Consider the following 19,884-nt stretch of genomic DNA (forward strand, 5'->3'; position numbering starts at 1 on the left):
TGATTTTTTTTACATTTATAAATGTTTGTTGCTAGGTTATTTCCCCGCCCCCCCCCAAACCCGGCTGTCTGCTCTCTGTGTCCATTCGCTGTGTGTTCTTCTGCATGCGCTTGTATAAATATATTTATTCTATGAGGTTTGTAAGATGATTAGAAGACACAAAATATGTAAAACATAACATCAAGCAATACTTGGCATATAATTAACAATCAATAATAAATTAATGATATCTATTATTACTTAAGTCTGTAATAGTTTTCCCATCTTCATCAGTAACAGGCAAATTGTTTTTCCTCCTCCTCTAGTCTTCTTTCCCTAACCTACTACTTCCTGATCTCCTCATCTACTAAAAGAGCTGATAACCAAGTCAATGTGAGAGCTCAAGTAGTTCTCTGTAAGTAAAATGCATGAATAGAATCTATAACAACTATTTTGGCTGTTTAAGAGATTTATAATGCTTAACACAATGTCCAAAGTGCTAAGGAAGAAATAAGTCAATCTTACATGTGACAAAATAGGGGTAAGTTTTACATATTCAAGTTACCTGAATATACACTGAATGATCCAAATACTGTTACTTTACAACTATGTATGTTTTGAAAATTTTAATAGCTTTATTCTTCCTAAAACTTTGTTCTTGAATAATGTAATCTTTTTTGTTGATTTGTAAACTATGTAGATGGAAGCAAAACCAAACCAAAATAACCACCCAAACTTTTTTTTTTTTTTAAACAAACTCCCTACATCTGGAGGGCTTTTTCTTATTAGACACACACACACACACACAAACCAATATAAATACTGAACTTGTTTTTCTTCTAAGCTTCTGCTCCCATTTTGCTGGAAGAAATTAACCAGGGGTCTTGGATACTTAAACAGGGAACTTTTTTGAGCTAAACATCAACTCACCTGCAGAGACTGAAGGAATGGTACCCATACTTCACAAGGCAGTTCATTTTCAGATACTGAAAGCAGTAATTCAAAACAGCTCCTACAATATAAACAACTAAATAAGTATATAAAGGTGTTTACAGTCATAAGTACAGTATGACAGCAATACTGAATATATATTTTATATCTGTTTAGACTATTAAAAATTTTTTCCTCTTCAAATTCTTCAACATTTTCATTTTGACTTTACAATTTTAAATAGAGAAAAAAAGAAAACCATGAGGCTTTGTATTTATATTGCTGCTTTAATATATTTAATAAGACTTTTTAGAAACCCAAGCATATTCCAAGCAGTTTTATTTAGTTTTATGAAGGGAGAAGGGGTACAATTCTGATTCCAGAAGACAAAACCAGCAGCTCTTGCTCTTGTCAATTCAGCTGATAAAGTGATAAAACATTTGTAACTGTCATCTATACAGGTTCATGTCACTTGAAGACGAAGGAGAAAAAGTTGACAAAGGCATTTCTTTACCTTGAACAAACCAAGCAGGGAAAAAGGTTCTTTTTTCTACCCTAACCATTATCCAGAAAGCACAGAGAAGAAATAACAGGAAGAATAAAAAGAGGGAAATGCATAGCAACATGAAAATACCAAATAACCAACATCTAACTAAAATCTTACAGAATATTACTTTACCTCTTAGGGATTAGCATAGGTAATATAGGTAATATAAGAAAGTAGAACTTGGAAGAAGGAACAATGGGATTATGAAGCCAGGAATGCTTGACTTCCATAAACTCAGCTGGGTTGAAGTACTGGCTTTGGAGGGTAAGAAGGGAAACAGATAAAACCTGAGAAAAATAAAATGAACCAACCAGACTAGAAGTTATCCCAGCAAATATGTAAAATGAACCAAGGTGATCCCTAGATAAAACTGAGTAACTGCTGTCTTTTTTCAATTGCAGATGAAAAGTATATTAAAGTATGATTTTGTCTGCTACTAAGCAGCCAAATATTAATAGGAAAAAACAAGCAAAAAATCATGGACTCAGAGTAGTGACTTTATATTTTACCTGATATTATTCCACTAGTAAAATTATTCTTAGTTCAAATAATACAATGAAATTACAGAATCTTATGTTGTTTCCTCCAAGTACATACTCCTCAAAACCACTGTTTCCAGGAACTCTGTTTCTTGACTAAATCTATACTTAAGGGACAGAAAGAAAATGTATCATTCTCAGATTCCAAATCTGGGTAGGAAAAGAGGCTAGAGCAGTTAAAGATTATATTGCTTTCCCTTGTACTGTATCTCCTGGGAACTTGAATATGGAGGCTCAGAGTAAAGGAAATTTCATTCAAAGGTTTGACCACAATAGTACATTGAAGGATAAACGTGATACCTAGTAAAGAGAAGCCAGACAAACATGATGAAACCAAGGATGTACTGAATTTTAAGAGTGATTTAAGTTCTTAAACTTACAGTACTAATCTGCCAAGCACTAAGAGGACATCTTCACATTCAGTAGTTAAATACGGTCGTGCACTGGCAAAGCTTTGGATGGCAAGTCGATATACCTCCAGAAGATACACAATATGTTCTGATGCATTCTTGTTGCTTGCATATTGCAATAAGGTCTAAAAAATAAAATTACAGATTTAATTATTTTAAATACAAAAATAATGAAACAAATATAGATTGCCTTTGTTCTTTCAAATGCACTACCACTCCCTTTTTTTCTACCAGCTGCACACACCTTTTGTTTGCCTTTTTTAAGGCTCTGGTTTGCTTAGAGGATTCTACTTTCATCGCTTAATGAATTGTTTCTGCGAGTTAAAGAAAAAGCAGAATTTCTTCTGACAAGAGAATCATCTAAGAGCAGAGCCATAAAATGCCTGGAGTTGTTCTCATTAGAGGTCTGAAGTTACAAACTCTGAAATTTAATAAGTTTCATTAATAGAATATTAACTTGAATACCAACCATGTGCCAAGAACTGATAATACAATAATAAGACTGTGATCCCTGCCTTCTATAAAAAGAGACTTACTCCTATTTCCCCCAGCTCCATAGCTCCATAAAATCCATTTTTCTCTGCATACATAGTACTTACTAGGTTTCCAGGTTTAAGTTACTGCTTATTAACTAACCAATTGATAAAATATTAGTGTGTGTTTATATATATTTCAGTTTATCTGAAAAGGAAAACTAGAAAAGATTTCCAAAAAATGGAAGATGAAGGAACTTCCTAACCCATTCTATTAAGCTGGTATTATCCTAATATTGAAGCCAGACAAAGACATCCCATGAAAACTGCAGACCAATATTCCTTATTAATATAAATGCAAAAATCCTCAACAAAACACTACCAAACCAAATCCAACAGGATACTAAAAGAATTGTATACCATGACCAAGCCAGATTTATCTCAGGGATGCAAGGATAGTCCATAAAAAAAATCTATCGATATGATACAACACATTTTTAGAAGGAAGGAAAAAGCACACATGATCATCTCAATTGACGGAGAAAGTATTTTAAAAACTCTAACATACTTTCACGGTAAAAACACTCAGAAAACTGGGGATAGAGGGGAACTTTCTCGACATGATAAAGGACATCTTCAAAAAATTTACAGCTAACACCATATACAACAAGGATGTCTGTTTTAGCCATTTCTATCCAACACTGTACTAGAAGTCCTGACTAAGCAATTTTAGGGAAAAAAAGAAAGAAAGAGAAGACATCTAAATTGGAAAGGAAGAAGCAAAACCATGTCTAGTCATAGAAAATATGATCCTGTTTATAGAAAATCCCAAAAAGTCCACCAAAGAACTACTAGACCTAATAAACCAACTGAGTAAAAGTGCATGGCATAAGATCAATGCACAAAAATCAGTTGTTTCTCTGCACCAGTAATGACAATTTGAAAAGGAAATAAAGAAAACAATGCCATTTTCAATAGTTTCAAAAGTATAAAATACCCAGGAATAAAGTAAACCAGAGATGAAAGAAATGTATACTGAAAACTATAAAACATTACTGAAAGAAACTAAAGATGACCTAAATAAATGGAAAGATACCACATATCCATGGACTGAACAATTTAATATTGCTAAGATGGCAATTCTACCCAAAATGACCTACAGAGTAAATGATATTCCCATCAAAATTCCAACAGCCCCTATAGTTTGAAATTAATTCAAAATGTAAGTTTATGGGGAAAAAATTCCAACAGTCATTTTTGCAGAAATGGAAAAGCCAATCCTCAAATTCATGTAAAATTACAAGGCCCTCCAAACGACCACAACGACCTTGAAAAGATCAAAGTTGGAACACTCAAACTTGATTTCAAAAGTTACCATAAAGCCATAGCAATCAAAATCTGATAGACACACAGACCAATGGACTTGAATTCAGTCCAGAAAAAAATCCATACATCTATGGTCAAAGATTTTCAACAAGGGTGCCAAGACCACTCAGTGTGTGTGTGTGTGGGGGGGGGGGGGGCGGGGGGGTCTCCTCAACAAATGATGTTGAGACAACTGGATATCCTCATAAAAAAGAGTGAGAGTGGACCCCTACCTCATACAATATATACAAATTAACTCAAATTGGAGCAACAGCCCAAACATAAGAGATAAAGTGAAAAACTCTTAGAAGGGGAAGCAGATGTGGCTCAAGCAGTTAAATGCCAGCATCCCACATGGGAGGTCCGAAGTTCTGTTTCTGATGCCTCCTAAAGAAAAAAACAAACAGACAATGAGCAAAAAACAAAAACAAAAAAACCCAAAAACACACATACACAAAAACAAGCAGACAATGAGTGCAAACAAGCAGCAAAATAACAAATAGACAAAGGAGCCATCTTGCAGGGGTGCGGGGACTCTTAGAAGAAAACAGGGATAAATATTCAAGACCTTGGATTTGACAATGGATTCTGAGATGACACCAAAAACAAAAAACAACAAAAGAAAAACATATAAATTTGATTTCATCAAAATAAAAAAACTGTGTGCATCAAAGGACACTATCAAGTGAAAAGACAACCTACAGAATGGAAGAAAATATTTGGAAACCATATAGAGACATGCCTTGTTTTATTGTGCTTTGCTTTATTGTGTTTTGCAGATACTGGCTTGTTGTTGTTGCTGGTTTTTTAAATTGATTTTTATTTTAGTTTAAATTAGTTTCTCTAAAATTTGTTCTGAATACTATAATTTTCATTGTACAGGGTAAAATTTTATGTTCTTCCATCTTTTAATAGAGAACAAAATAATATGAATTAATAGGAAAAAGCTAACAAAACATAAATAATTACTGCACTAGTTACAATTGCATAACTTTGGGTAGGCATAATCCAGCCTGGCCACATACTGGCAGAATGGAATCGTGGAGTCATTTTTAGACAACTTCAATTAAGCCAAGGTGAAAGAGGTAGGGTGGTATTCTGAGCAAGCCAGAGTGTCCTCTGTTCCCCTAATAATAAAAAATCAGCAGAAATTCTCACAAATGATGGAGTTAATTTTTTGTTAAATGGAAACAAGGATGGTGTAGCAGGTTGATATTGTTTATGAATTCCAAAAATAGATATTGGATTCTGTTTGTAAACTGGTCTGTTCCTCTGGGCATATTAGATTGTATTAGATTCAGAGGTTTCACTTTAACTTTATTAAGTCAAGATAAGGGCTTTTATTTGACTATGACATTAGGGCATGCAGGGTTGAGTCCTCACCCCCTTGGTGGGAAAAAAAAGACTCTCACACAGTAGTAAACACACAAAAAAGGAGAACAGAGAGAAGAATAACACAGAGGAAGAGAGACAGTTCATCAGACAGGATCCTGTGGCCCTGGGAAGAAAGGTGACTGTGACCGTCTACAGATGACCTTGTAAAGAGACCAGAGCAGCTGAGCCCAGAAAGAAACAAGCCCCAGGAAGAGAGATGAGCCTGCCTTATGCCAGCCTACAGCTGAGATTGGAAGAAGCTGGGACCATGGACCCTTAAGAGAAGAGGAAGACTGAACCTTCACAGACAGCACCCACCATCTTCTGTCAACATGTGGCAACTGACTTTGGGTGAGAAAGTACCTGTCATGGTACCCTGAGTTGGACCCATTAGGGCCTGGAACCAGGTAAGCTTCTATTTTATCCTTTATAAAAGCCACCAGATTCCTGGTACTTTGCATCAGCTCCCCCTTTGGCTGACTATAATACAGATGATATTTTGGGTTTGACTGTGTCCTCCCAAAGATATGTTGAAGTATTAATCCCTATACCTCAGAATGTGACCTTATTTGGAAAAAGGTCATTAAGAGACGGAATTTGAAAGTTAAAAGTAGGTTATTCCAGAGTGTGGTAGGCCCTTATTGGTGTTCTCATAAGAAAGGGAGAGGAGATCAGACAGAGAGAGAATAGAGAGCCATATGAGGTCAGAGGCTGATACATCTACAAACCAAGGAATTCCTACAGCCACCAAAAGACAGGAGAGAGGCATGAAACAGATTCTTCCCTAGAAACTTCAGAGGGAGCATGTCCCTGCCAACACCTTGATTTTGGACTTCTAGACTCCAGAACTGTCAGAAAATAAATTTCTATTGATTTATGCCATCCAGTTTATGTACTTTGTTATGGCAGTCCCAGAAAAGCACCAGAATGGGTTAGCATCATGAGAGAAAATCTAAATCCCATCTTATGGAAGTTGTTGAACAGACTGATAGATATCCCCTAAGAACTTTTCTTCCATTCTTCTTAGTAGCATAACGATGTAGTATGCCTGGGCATACTGATCACCCAGAATAAATACTGCATTCCTTAGCCTCCTTGGCAACTGGGTGTGCCCATGTAACTACTTTCTGACCAGTAAAATAAAAGTAGTAGCAGCATATGAAATTATGGGAAATATCCTTATAAGAGAGGAGGCATTTTTGATGTTTTTTAAACAAATTGAAGGTTTATGGAAACCATGTGTCAGAACAAGTATATCAATACCCTATTTCTTCACATATTGTCCAACACTTGCAGTTTTCTTTCTAATAGTGACCATTCTAATAGGTGTGAAATGATATCTCGTCATAGCTTTTATTTGTATTTCCTTAATTGCTAGTGATGTTGAACATTGTCTCATGTGTTTTCTTTGCCATGTGCGTTTCTTCTTTGGACAAATGTCTATTCAAATCTTTTGCTCATTTTTTAACCAGGTCATTTGTCTTTTTATTGTTGAGTTGTAGCATCTCTTCACATAACACAGACATTAAATCCTTATCAGATATGTGATTTCCAAATATTTTCTCCCAGTGAATCAGCTGCCTTTCTAACCCATTTGACAAAGTCTACTGGGGTACAAAAGTGTTTAATTTTGAAGAGATCCCATTTATTTTCTTTTGTTGATCATGTTTTGCATGTAAGATTCAACAATCACCACCTACCTAAAGATTTAGAACAATAAAATAATTTTTGGAGGTACCAGGGATTGAATCTGGGACCTCACACATAGTATTAGAATGCGGCTGGCTTCATAAAATGCATTGGATAATTTCTCCTCCTCTTCAATCTTTTGGAAGAGTTTAAATAGGATTGGTGTTAATTTGTCTTAAAATGCTAGAATTCACCTGTGACGCCATCTGATCCTGGACTTTTCTTTGTTGGGAGATTTTTAATGACTGGTTCACTCTCTTTAAATGTGATTGGTTTGTTAAGGTCTTGTATTTCTTGTCGAGTTGATACAGTTTGTGCATTCCTAGGAATCTGTCAATGTCGTATAGATTGTCTAGTTTTGTTGGCATACAGTTCCTCATCATATCCTCTAGTGATCCTTTTTATTTCTGTGGGGTCAGTCATAACTTCCCATTTCATTTCTGATTTTATTTATTTGCATCTTCTTTCTTTTTTTCTTTGTTAGTCCAGCTAAGGGTTTGTCAATTTTACAGATCTTCTAAAAGAACCAGCTTTTGGTTTTGTTGGTTTTGTCTATTATTTCTTTGTTCTCAATTGCATTGATTTCTGCTCTCATCTTTATTATTTCTTTCCTTCTGTTTGCTTTGGTAGTGATTCATTGTTCTTGTTCTGATTTCTCCAGTTAGAGCTTTAATTTTGGCTCTACTCTTTTTTAATACAGGAGTTTAGGGCTTTGTATTTGAAGGACAGTTTTGCCATATAAAGAATTCTTGGCTGGCAATTACTCTTTCAGTATCCTAATTATACCATACCACTGTCTTCTTACTTCCATGGTTTCTGATGAGAAATCCACACTAAATCTTACTGGGCGTCCCTTGTATGTGATGGTTTGTTTTTCCCTTGCTGATCTCAGAACTTTCTCCTTATCTTCGACATTTGACATTCAGAGCAGCATGTGTCTTGGAGTAGGTCTATTCAGATTTATTTTGATTGAGGTATGCTGTGCTTCTTGGACATGTAAATTCATTTATTTCAAGAAAATTGGGAAATTTTCAGCCATTATTTCCTCAAATACTCTCTCTGCACCTTTTCCTGTCTCTTCTCTTTCTGGAACTCCTATAACACGTATACTGTTGTATTTCATATTGTCACTCAAGTCCCTGAGCCCCTGCTCAATTTTTTCATTCTTTTCTGTTCTTCTCTCTCTTCAATTTCACTTATGTCTTCTGTGACATTTATTCTTTCTTCTATCATTTCAAGTCTGCTGTTGTATGCCTCAATGTGTTGGGTTTTTTTAAGATTTTATTTATCCCCCCCCCCCCGCCCCATCTGCTCTATGTCCATTTTGCTATGTGTTCCTCTGCGTCCACTTGGATTATCCAGCAGCACTGGGAAACTCCGTCTCTTTTGTTGCGTCATCTTGCTGCATCAGCTCTCCACGTGTGTGGTGCCACTCCTGGTGGGCTGTGCTTTTCTCACGCGGGGCAGCTCTCCTTGTGGGGTGTGTTCCTTGTGCGTGGGCCTCCCCTATACCAGGACGCCACTGCGTGGCACGGCACTCCTTGCACACTGCAGCACTGTGCATGGGCCAGCTTACCATACAGGTCAGAAGGCCCTGGGGATCGAACCCTGGACCCTCCATATGGTAGATGGATGCTCTATCAGTTGAGCCACATCTGCTTCCCCCTAATGTGTTTTTTATCTTACCTATTGTGTCTGTCATTCCCATGATCTCTGTTATTTTTCTATCCAGGCTTTCAAGTTCTTCTTTGTGCTCACTTTTTTTTTTTTTTGAGGTACCAGAGATTGAAACCAAGACCACATCATGGGAAGCAAGCACTCAATCACTTGAGCTACACCCACTCTTCTCACTGTCCTCCTGATGTCCTTTATCTCTTTAGCCATATTGTCTTTCAACTCATTAGTTTGATTTTGGAAATTTTTATGCATTTCATTGTAGTTGTCTCAAATCTTTTGTTTCATCTGGGGCTTTGATATATTCCTTTGTTTGGGCCATTTCTTCCATTGTCTTTTTTTTAGTACAGCTAATAATTTTTACTGATGCCTACGCATCTAGTTATGATGGTGAGTTACTCTGATAATCAATTTCTCTCTTTTTTTGTAGGGATTTAGTGGCAGGAAGCTATATTATTGCTGTTCTCTTATTCTTGGTTCAACCTTTTCTGGGTCTTTAGAATTGTCCCTGTTAGTTGCTCAAATCTGGGCCCTGGACCCAGTAATGGGATGCAGAACCACTTCCAAGGGCCTTGGAGAGGAAGGCTGCAAAGGCCAGAAAAAAGCATCTCATTTATTTTTAATTTCTTCACATGCACTTCCTTGGTCAGCCATCGGATGGTGCTTTTCGACAGGCCTCTCAGTTCAAAGTCTGATTGGAATGCGTTCCCTGCAACAGGGACTGGGTCAATCTGACAGAGAATTCTGCCTGGAGGCTAATATCCTTGCAGATCAGACTTTGTCAGAGACAGTTCTCCAACATTTGCTGGAAGCCCTCTCCCTTTTTCCAGATAGGAAATAATTCCACTCCCCTCTGGGTCCTCAACAACCATCCCAGTCAGTAGGGAGGTAACTGAGAGAGTCAGATCCCAGGCCAGCTCCCAGGGCTCCCATTTGTACTGAAAGTGCTTGTGGGCCACTGCAGACCAAATTTGTGGGCCAAAAGCTGAATCAGCCTTAGGCTGTGTTTTTCTCCCGTTTCTGGGGAGGTGTATCCTTGCCATCTGCTTCTGTCTACAGCTGCCAGTCGGAGGCCAGAGAATTCAAAGCTCTCTGCTGTAGGGTGGGGGAGGGGTGCCAGTGGCTGTAGCTGCAGATGGTACTGTGTGTGTGTGTGTATGAGGTACCAGAGGCCGGATATTGAACCTAGGACCTCATACATGGGAAGCTGGCACTCAACTACTGAGCCATGCTGGCTTCCCTGAGTTGGTTTTGTTTTGTTTTTTTATCATTTGTTTCACTTGTTTTTTAGTTTTTTCAGTAGGCACTGAATTCTGAACCTCCCTTGTGGGAGGCAGGCACTCAACTGCTTGAGCGGCATTCCCACCCTAGACTGAGGTTAGCTTTTTTTTAAGGATTTACCTGGGCTTGGACCTAAGACTTGTACAGGTGAAGCGGGCATTCAACCAGTGAGCCACACTTACTCCCCTCTACTCAAGGTTTTAATGTCAAGGTCCTTTTCCTGTGCCCCTCTCTCTTCTGGGCGGTGTCCAGCCTTTCCCTGGTATCCTAATCCCTAGAACTTTTTTTTTTTCTCCAGGCCATTTCTGTCTGTCCTGTAGCCATTTTTCTGGGCGAGGAAAGAGTCCTGTGTCTTTCTAATCTGCCATCTTCCTGGAAGTCTCTATATGGTTTTTCTGTAAACCTACAATTTCTCTAATAAAAAAAAAAAAGGGGGCAAAGAACTTGAATAGACATGTCTTCAAAGAAAATATACAAATGGCCAACAAACACATGAAAAGATGTTCAACATCGTTAAGTCATTAGGAAAATGCATATCAATCTACAAGGAGGACGGCTACAATAAAAAAGATGGAAAGTAAGTGTTGAGGAAGATATGAAGAAATTGGAACCCTCGCACATTGCTGGTGAGAATGTAAACTGGTGCAGTGGCTGAGGAAAAGTTTGGTGGTCCCTAAAAACTGTTAAACACAGAAGTACTTTATGACCCAGCAATTCCACTCCTAGGTATATACCCCACAGAACTGAAAAATAGGTGCTGAAGTTCACTTGGTACCTTTCTAGGCCATCAGCTGTGGCCGGAATGTCAAGGGCATCCCCTGGCATTTGGCCAGCTTTGCATACCTATGACTCTTGATTTTATAAAGGTGCACTGTGTTTCCAAAGCCCACCCCAAATAAAAGAAGATCTTGCTGGGGGTGTGTGGGGGGGGTATTGCTGTTCACAACAGCCAAAAGGTGGGAAACTCAAATGTCCCATCAATGGATAAATAAACAAAATGTGATAAAAAATACACAATGCACACTTTCAAGTGGATAATTTTTATGTTATGTGAATTCACCTGAATCATTTTTTAAAGAATGGAACATATAGGCCAAAATTCCAGTTTTTTGCTTACAATGGGGGATAGTAATAATACCACCCAGGGTACCCATTCCCCATAATTTGATGTTTGTAAGGTTATTTGGCAAATATAGAGTGTAAATCAAAGAAAAAAAGAACCATAATAAAATCAGACATATTACATGTGTCCTACCACTAAGAATTCGTTCAAATGATAGTAGACGCTGGTTTATATTCTCCATGAACAGAGTTGAAAAAACATCACCAAATTTTTGTTTTAGGGATTCTCTTTCTAGGTTCTATGGAGTTACTCTCTCTACTATTAATGTATTTCTTTCTTCTGATAATTGATTAGGTTTTGCCTACGATTTATACATTTGGTTAGGTTAAGGCTTGAAGTATGCCACAACCTAACACAGGCAGGATACAACCATTTTCTAAGCCTAGAAAGTACCTAATTCTCTTTTGGTTGGGGCCATTGCAATAGGCAAGCCTTACTTTCAGAGGGTAGATTTACCTTTAGTGAATTATGTCAGATTTGAATTCATTAGCCCCAGAATAATCTCTTGAAGATTTCCAAACTTCCTGTTTTAACATGATTTTTCTGACTAAAGACCTACAAACAGCCATGGTAGCACTGCAGAATTTCACTGGATTTTCTGCACCTTTAGTGTCCACACTAATAGTCCCTCTCTCAATTCTTTTAAGTGAGACAGACTGTTAGCATGTTCTTGATTGCTTTTTAAAAAAACTTCATCAGGAAATATATATGATAAACCATTATACTATATACAGCAGAACTTCTCCTAACACTTTGGATTATCTGATCTTTGTGCATCTGAATGATCATAATCAGTTAGTAGACTCTTTCAATGAAATATCGTCCTACTATATCAGAGTTACTTTTTTTTTTAAGATTTATTTTTTATTTATTTCTCTTCCCTTCCCCACCCCACCGCCCCCCGTTGTCTGCTCTCTGTGTCCATTCGCTGTGTGTTCTTCTGCGTCCGCCTGCATTATCCAGGGGCACTGGGAAACTGTGTCTCTTTTTTGTTGCATCATCTTGCTGTGTCAGCTCCGTGTGTGTGCAGCGCCACTCCTGGGTGGGCTGCACTTTTTTCACACAGGGTGGCTCTCCTTGCAGAGCGCACTCCTTGCGTGTGGGGCACCCCTATGCAGAGGCACCCCTGCATGGGACGGCACTAGTTGTGTGGCAGCACTGCGCGTGGGCCAGCTTACCACACAGGTCAGGAAGCCCTGGGGATCGAACCCTGGACCCTCCATATGGTAGGCGGACGCTCTATCAGTTGAGCCACATCCGCTTCTCATCACAGTTACTTTAGATGCCTCTGTACTTCCAGAAGAGCATCATGTCTCCACTTAAACAAATTCCATTTTAATAGAAGAAACTGTTATGACAGGAAGACAAAAATGACCCCCAAACAATCCTGCTTCCCAACTAAATGAATAGAGAGAAAGAATACAGAATATATTGCTATTTGTTAAATAGTAAGATTTCACCTCATCTCCCTTAAAAAATTTAAAAATCTATGTTAGGGAAGCAGTTTGTCCCAATGGATAGAGCACATCCACCTGCCACATGGGAGGTCCAGGGTTCAAACCCAGGGCCTCCTGACCTGTGTGATGAGCAGGCCCACTCACAGTGCTGATGCACGCAAGGAGTGCCCTGCCACACGGGTGTCCCCTGGATAGGGGAGCCCCACGTGCAAGGAGTGCGTCCCATAAGGAGAGCCGCCCAGCGCGAAAAAAGTGCAGTCTGACCAGGAATGGCCCCACACACGGAGAGCTGACGCAGCATGATGATGCAACAAAAAGAGACATGGATTTCCGGGTGCCGCTGATAAGAATACAGGCAGACATAGAAGAACACACAGAGGGCAGACAACTTGCGGGGGGGGGGGGGGGGGGGGAAGGGGAGAGAAATAAATAAAAATTTAAAATTTTTTAAAAATCAAAAAAATTAAAAAACCCAACACTCCTCTACCCACTTCTACACCCACCAGACATTCTCAAGGCTCACTAAATGTTCACTGAATAAATTCACCATTTTATTCACTTGAAAAGATATTTGACAGCCTACTGTATATGCTGTGCTAGGTAGGTGCTGGGGATGAAGACATGGGCCCTATCCTCAAGAGCTTTCAGAATGGGTCAACATAAACAGGATAACTGAAACCACATACGCAGGTCAACTAACTGCTGGCATAAGTATACAATGAGAAGGGCAGAGTGTACACAGATGGGCTGGTCTTTCTATAGCCCACCTTTACTCTTAGAATGCTCCCTGCCACCAATCTCAGTATCTTCTGACAAAGACATTCCATTAAGGCAATTTCCAAGATACAATAAGTTAAAAATATTTATTTTAACAGCTTGCCCTATACTGATTTATAGTTTTTTACATTCCTAAATCTCTTTCCTCTCCTGTGTCAGTCCATAAAATAGTGAGGTTTCCTTAACATGCCCAATGGAGAAATCTTTTTCGCTATCATCTTTTTTAAAATGCAAGATTAGGTTAAGTGAGTTATAGTCATCCAAATAACACTTTAAGTATCTAATATAAACAGCATCACATCAGAAGCTGTAAAGAAAAAAGAGGTCACTTATTTCTAGGAACTGAAATTTTAGAAGATACCAACAAAATGAAAGAGAAATGGAGCTACTGCTAAAAAAGGGTAATTTTTTTTTTGCACAGATTATTTAACAATATAAGAAATGAGTTGGTATGTTACCATTCTATACAGTGAGTGAATCTTGAATTTTATTTACAGCACTTACATGATTTACACTAGATTTGCTTTTCCTCATCTCACATAGAAGAATGCTTCTTTTCTATTAGCAGGTCTGAGAGAGTGATCATCCCTATTTTTTGTCTAAAACCAGTTTTATCAGAGAAAAAAGGCAATAATTTCTACACCTGTAAGACAGGACCTTGGCTTAATCTAGTATGTATAGACAGTTACGTGTGGGTGTGTGCATGAGTGTGCATACAGGAGTCAATTCCTACTATCAGGGTTAATACTTCGAGAATACCCAGAGTTCACTAAGGGAGAAAAAAAAAAAAAAATCTTCCCACAACACCAGAAAGCTATTGGGAAACAGGAAAATCAGTTTCTGAATATTATTTTTCTTTTTATTTTTGGAAATAAATGTTTAAAGTATTGAAAATACAAATGAAAAATATGAATATAGTGAACTTGTTTTCCCATTTGAAAAAGCAATGAGTCACCAGCAAAGACAAAAAGAATCCAAAACCTCCTCCCCCCAAAAGAGATCAGAAATTTAATCGACTGTTTTTAAATAAAATTTTATTGAAGTATATCATTCATATATGAACACAAACAATAGCATATAGTAAAATTTGTGAATTTACAAAACACGCATATCATACAAAGCCCCATAAATCTCCCCACCACCAAACCAACACCTTGCATTGTTGTGAAACATTAGTTATAAAGTATGAAAAAGCATAGTCAAAATATTACTACTAAATATAGCCCAAATCTTACATTTGGTATATTTTCCCCCCAGCTCACCCAATTATTAACACCCTATCATTATTAGTTTCTTTAAAGAGCAATCCATCCTTCCTTTGCTTGGAGGAAGTGGTTCCATTCAGGAATAAAAAAAACTTAGAAACCTAGATTTTTCAGTACAAAATGTACAAGGGCATAAACAGAAAAATGATGCTCTCACGAGGCTATAAACCCTCCACAAACTTCTCTAGTGTGTCTTCTGTGGCATCACCAACCAAGGACAATTCACTGGACAACACACTTCAATTAGGGGTGCTGAGTTGTAGATCTGTTTGGGGTTCCTCAAGTTTCCCTGATGGATGGAGCTGGCCATAGGGTCTGCAAGTCTGAGGTGGGGGCAACCAGTCTGGGGCAGTATCCTCAGTGATGGGCTGGAATGTGGTGGCTAGGACTGGGGTGGTGGAGAACCCCGTAAGTTCAGTGGCAAATTAATGTCCTCCTCCCTTTGTTTCAGTGAGCGCTCTCATTTATTCCACAATCACTATGTGGCAGTACTGCTAGATACTATTCCTGCCTTAAAAGAGCTGGGTATACTGAAGAGAGGTCAGATATAAATACACAGGTAAAAAAATCAGCCAAATAGGCACCAACCTTGACTCTATTCTAAACATTATTACTAGGGTGCTCTCATTCATATCACAGGGAGATTAACCTCAGATCACTCTCTCAAGTACCCAACTTGCCTATTAAATATTCCCATCTGGAATTCCAATTCAAATCCCATACTCAGTATGTCGAAAACCAAACACCGTCCCCAGCAACTATTCCTCCTATGTTCTGTCTGCCTCCTTTCAGGAACTAGAGCTAGAACACTTTCTCTGGAACCCCCACACCAGTTTGTTGATTATACCTCAGAAATACCTTTTGCCTTCTGCCCCTGTATTTTATTTCTTTAGCCAGTGACCTAGACCATGCCTGAAGAGCCTTTATCTGGACTGCTCTAATAGTTCACTTCTCTAAGCTAAAAACTCTTCAGTTCTGTGTGTTATAACCACAATATATTTGTATATAAAAGATAATGCACAAGGAAAAAAGACTAGAAGGAAATCAACTAAACTGCTAACGTAACACTGATATAGTAGTAGGGTTATGAACAATTTTTGGTCATCTTTATGCTCTTAAATATTTTCCTTAATAGCATTCCAAATTTTAATAGCATTTATTATGTTTAATACCATTATTATGAGGGGAAAAAAGGCCTCTTCCACCCCGACTCCCACCCCCCCTATTAAATCACATATACCTTACTACATGGATTCAAAGTACTGGGCAGCACCCTGACTATTCAGTGAAACTATCAAGGAGATAGAATGTCTTTCTGAGGATGATCACATTTTATGTAAGGGATGCATTTCAATTTAAATCACATAATTCGACACTAATTTCCCCAATAGAATAATCATAGTTAATATCTATTGCACATATACTATGGGCTAGGGAGTTGCCTAAGAGTTTTACATGCTACTAACATTTAATATGCACAACAACCCTATGAGCTAGGTGATTTATCATCAGCTTATTTTTAAAATGAGGAAACTAGGCACAGAAAGGTTAAGTTATTTATCTAAAGTTATCTGGTAGGTAAGTTTTGGATTTGGGATTTGAACTAGGGTCATCTGGCTCTAGAGTCAATTCTATGTGTCTTTTTAGAATGTTCAATTCTACAACTTTAAGTGAATTTGTTAATTCTGCTATTTCCCCCTAAGTATTAACTGTAATATTTTGCAGCAAGTACTATTCATGGTAATACTTAGCATTCTACATAATATTTTACAACATCTAACTTTCATTCTAAAGCTACTGATTTGGGGGCAAGTTTGCCAGCAGTGGCAGTGCTTCATTTTATTTTATTTTTAAGATTTATTTTTTAAATTTATTGCTCCCCACCCCCACCCCCAGTTGTCTGCTCTCTGTGTCCATTCGCTGTGTGTTCTTTTGTGTCCGCTTGTATTCTCCGTGTGTGCGGCGCCACTCCTGGGCAGGCTGCACTTTTTTCTCACGGGGCGGCTTGCCGTACGGGGCACACTCCTCACATGTGGGGCTCCCCTACACAGGGGACACCCCTGTATGGCACAGCACTTCTTGCACGCATCAGCACTGTGTGTGGGCCAGCTTATCACACAGGTCAGAAAGCCCTGGGTTTGAACCCTGGACCTCCAACGTGGTAGGCGGATGCTCTATCCATTGACCCAAATCCACTTCCCAGCACTGGCACTTTAGAATGTTGATGGTTCACAAAAAAACTGACAAAAGGGAGTTGATAGTTGTTTTTAAAGTTGTCTGTGCTGTGGTAACAAGAAATTATGTGATTTTCAATACAGGAAGATTAGCATTATTTCAAATTTGGCACATAAAATGAGGAACGTTATTTTCCTTTTCATTTTTCAACACTTAAAATTTCCAGAAGTATAAATTTGAGTAAAATGTGATTGCACTATGAGGGATGAGGGGAGGAAGGTAGCATCTGAGCTGGCTCTCTGAAGAATGGGTCAAGTTTGAAAATTCAAATGTAAGGGAACAACAGGAGGACTCCCAGGAGAGAGTAACTTAAGCAAAGTCTAAGAGGCAGATGGTGAAGATACTGAAATGTCAGTCAGTAATAAGAAAGCATTGGAGGCTTCCTATGAAGAGACCAAGTGTGGCTGTGCAATGAAATGGAATGGAAAGAGATCCGTTGATTGCTTACACTGAGAAAGTAAATGGCTACAGTAAATTAAAATCCCTGAGTCTTACATTTGTTGTTGTCATGCTCCAGCTCACCCTTTCTTTATTGATTTTCTTAAACTCAGAAATATGACTTACTTAATACTTCATCTATCTATCCATCTATTTACCTATCCTGATTAAAATTCAGTCCATCATCCCAGTTTACTGATTATTTTTAGATACAGATTTTATCAAGGGATTTAACTTAGCTTTCCAGTTTCATTTCACTTTCAATTTTTGAAAATAAAATTGCAGCTTTATTTTTGGTGTTTTATCATAAAAATAAAAGTACTTTTTACTAAAATGTTATAGATGAAAAAATAAAAATTTCAATAACCTATAATATCACCAAGAAAGAGAGCACTGTTAACAGGTGATACAAGTTTGACGATTTTTTAATGCTAGAAACATTTCAATGGAATCATAGCATACACTGTTTTATAAAACTATCTTCAACATCAGTATTTTTATGACTGCGTAGCTTAGTTTAGATCAACAATATATTACCCAGTTCTCTATTCCTGGACATTATGGTTTATAACTTTTCACTATTATACTTAACACTGAGATGAACACCCGTATAGCTAACTCTTTACATATACCATGACCATTTTCTTAGAATAATGTCCTATTAATGGAATTGCTGGGTCAAAGGGAGTGGATGTGACTCAAGTGGTTGAGAGCCTGCTTCCCACACAGGAGGTCCCAGGTTCAGTTCCCAGTGTCTTACAAAAACAAACAAGAAAAACAAACAAAAAAACCAACACAGGGGAACAGATGTGGCTCAATGGTTGAGTGTTGGCTTCCTACATACAAGGTCCTTGGTTCAACCCCCACCTCCAGGTACTGAGAGAGGGAGGAGAAGGGAGAGGGAGAGCGAGGGAGAGAGGGGGAGAGGGGGAGAGAGGGAGAGAGAGGAAAGAAAGAAAGAAAGAAAGAAGAGCGCATAATTTTTAAAGCTTTATATACCAAATTCAGCTACAGAAAATTTGTTCCAATTTACAGTCCTACAATCAATGTAAGGCAGTGAGAGATGAAGAATTGTCACAATTATTGGGTATTATTAATTTAAAAGCAATTTTTGAGGGTCAGCTTGATCGATGAAATATAATATTTTTTATATTTAATTTACAATTCTTTCATTATTCTTCTGGTTGAAGTTGAATACAATTTCCCATGTTTTTCTTTTATGATACAAACTTAAATTTTAATTACTAGAACACGGTACAGCATGGTATCTTCATCTGAGTTATAAATAAAAAATGTGATGAAGAAAGCATGAATGAGAACAGAAATCAAACTGAAATTTTAGATTAGAAATTTTCAAGGAACAGAACGGATGAATATACAAGATGACTGGGGAGAGGGAGGAGAATAAATCCAAATACACCCATTTCTGTTTTAGTGAGACACTATTACTAAAGGGATTGATCTAGAAGATTTCCTAAGTCTGGAGATTTTAAATTCTAAACTTTATCATACTGGGCAAAAGTCTTTCAATTCTGAGGCAGCTGTGTAAGTGAAATAGTATACCTTCTGGCTGAAGAGTCAAACTTCAGCCCCATCATTTACCCAGATTTTGACTTTTTAAAATCAAGTGAAATTGACGGAGCACCCACTTCACACCAGACATTGTGTAATATAGCTTATAAAATATAATTTGTTTCAAAAAAGCAACACAAGAGTGTGATAATGGCATCAAGGTAGACATATAAATCAGTAGAACATGAGAGAATTCAAAATAGACCCATATACATACATAAACTTATTTTGACAAGGTACAAAGACAATTCAGTGAAGAAGAGACCATCTTTTCAACAAATGATGTTGGAGGATTTAGATGTTCATATGCAAAAAACAAACAAAAAAATACCTTCCATCCCTCACACCATAAACAAAAATTAATTCAAAATGGATCAGAAACCTAAAACCATATAATTTTTCGAAGAAAACATAGGAGAAAATCTTTATGGCCTTCGGAAAGACATTTTTTTCACATATAATACAAAAATCACAATCTATAAAAGCATGTGCTCTTTTCAAAAGACAATGTTAAAAATAAAGAGACAAGAGAAGCGGATGCAGCTCAAGTAACTGGGCTTCTGTCTGGTCCAGGGTTCAATTCCCGGGGTCTTCTGGTGAAGGCAAGCAGGCCCATGAGGTAAGCTGGCCTGTGCAGGAGTGCTGACCGGTGCGGCAGTGCTGGCCCGCATGGAGTGCTGGTGCAGCAAGACCATGCAACAAAGGGAAGCAGATGTGGCTCAAGTGATAGAGTGTCCACCTACCATACAGGAGGTC

The 19,884-nt window shown here is 38.0% G+C and overlaps 1 protein-coding gene across 1 annotated transcript in view; it reads right to left on the reverse strand.

The window, feature by feature from the left end:
- Positions 1–19,884, reverse strand: part of RLF (RLF zinc finger) — an 82,513-nt gene that overhangs the window by 44,775 nt on the left and 17,854 nt on the right. Inside the window, exons 2-3 of the mRNA XM_004450633.4 lie at positions 2,376–2,530; positions 910–991 (exon numbers count right to left, since the gene is read on the reverse strand). Coding sequence (XP_004450690.1) covers positions 910–991; positions 2,376–2,530 — 237 coding nt within the window. The remainder of the gene's footprint in view (positions 1–909; positions 992–2,375; positions 2,531–19,884) is intronic.

Source organism: Dasypus novemcinctus, chromosome 9 (assembly GCF_030445035.2).
Source record: "Dasypus novemcinctus isolate mDasNov1 chromosome 9, mDasNov1.1.hap2, whole genome shotgun sequence".
In the NCBI taxonomy this organism is placed as follows: Eukaryota; Metazoa; Chordata; class Mammalia; order Cingulata; family Dasypodidae; genus Dasypus; species Dasypus novemcinctus.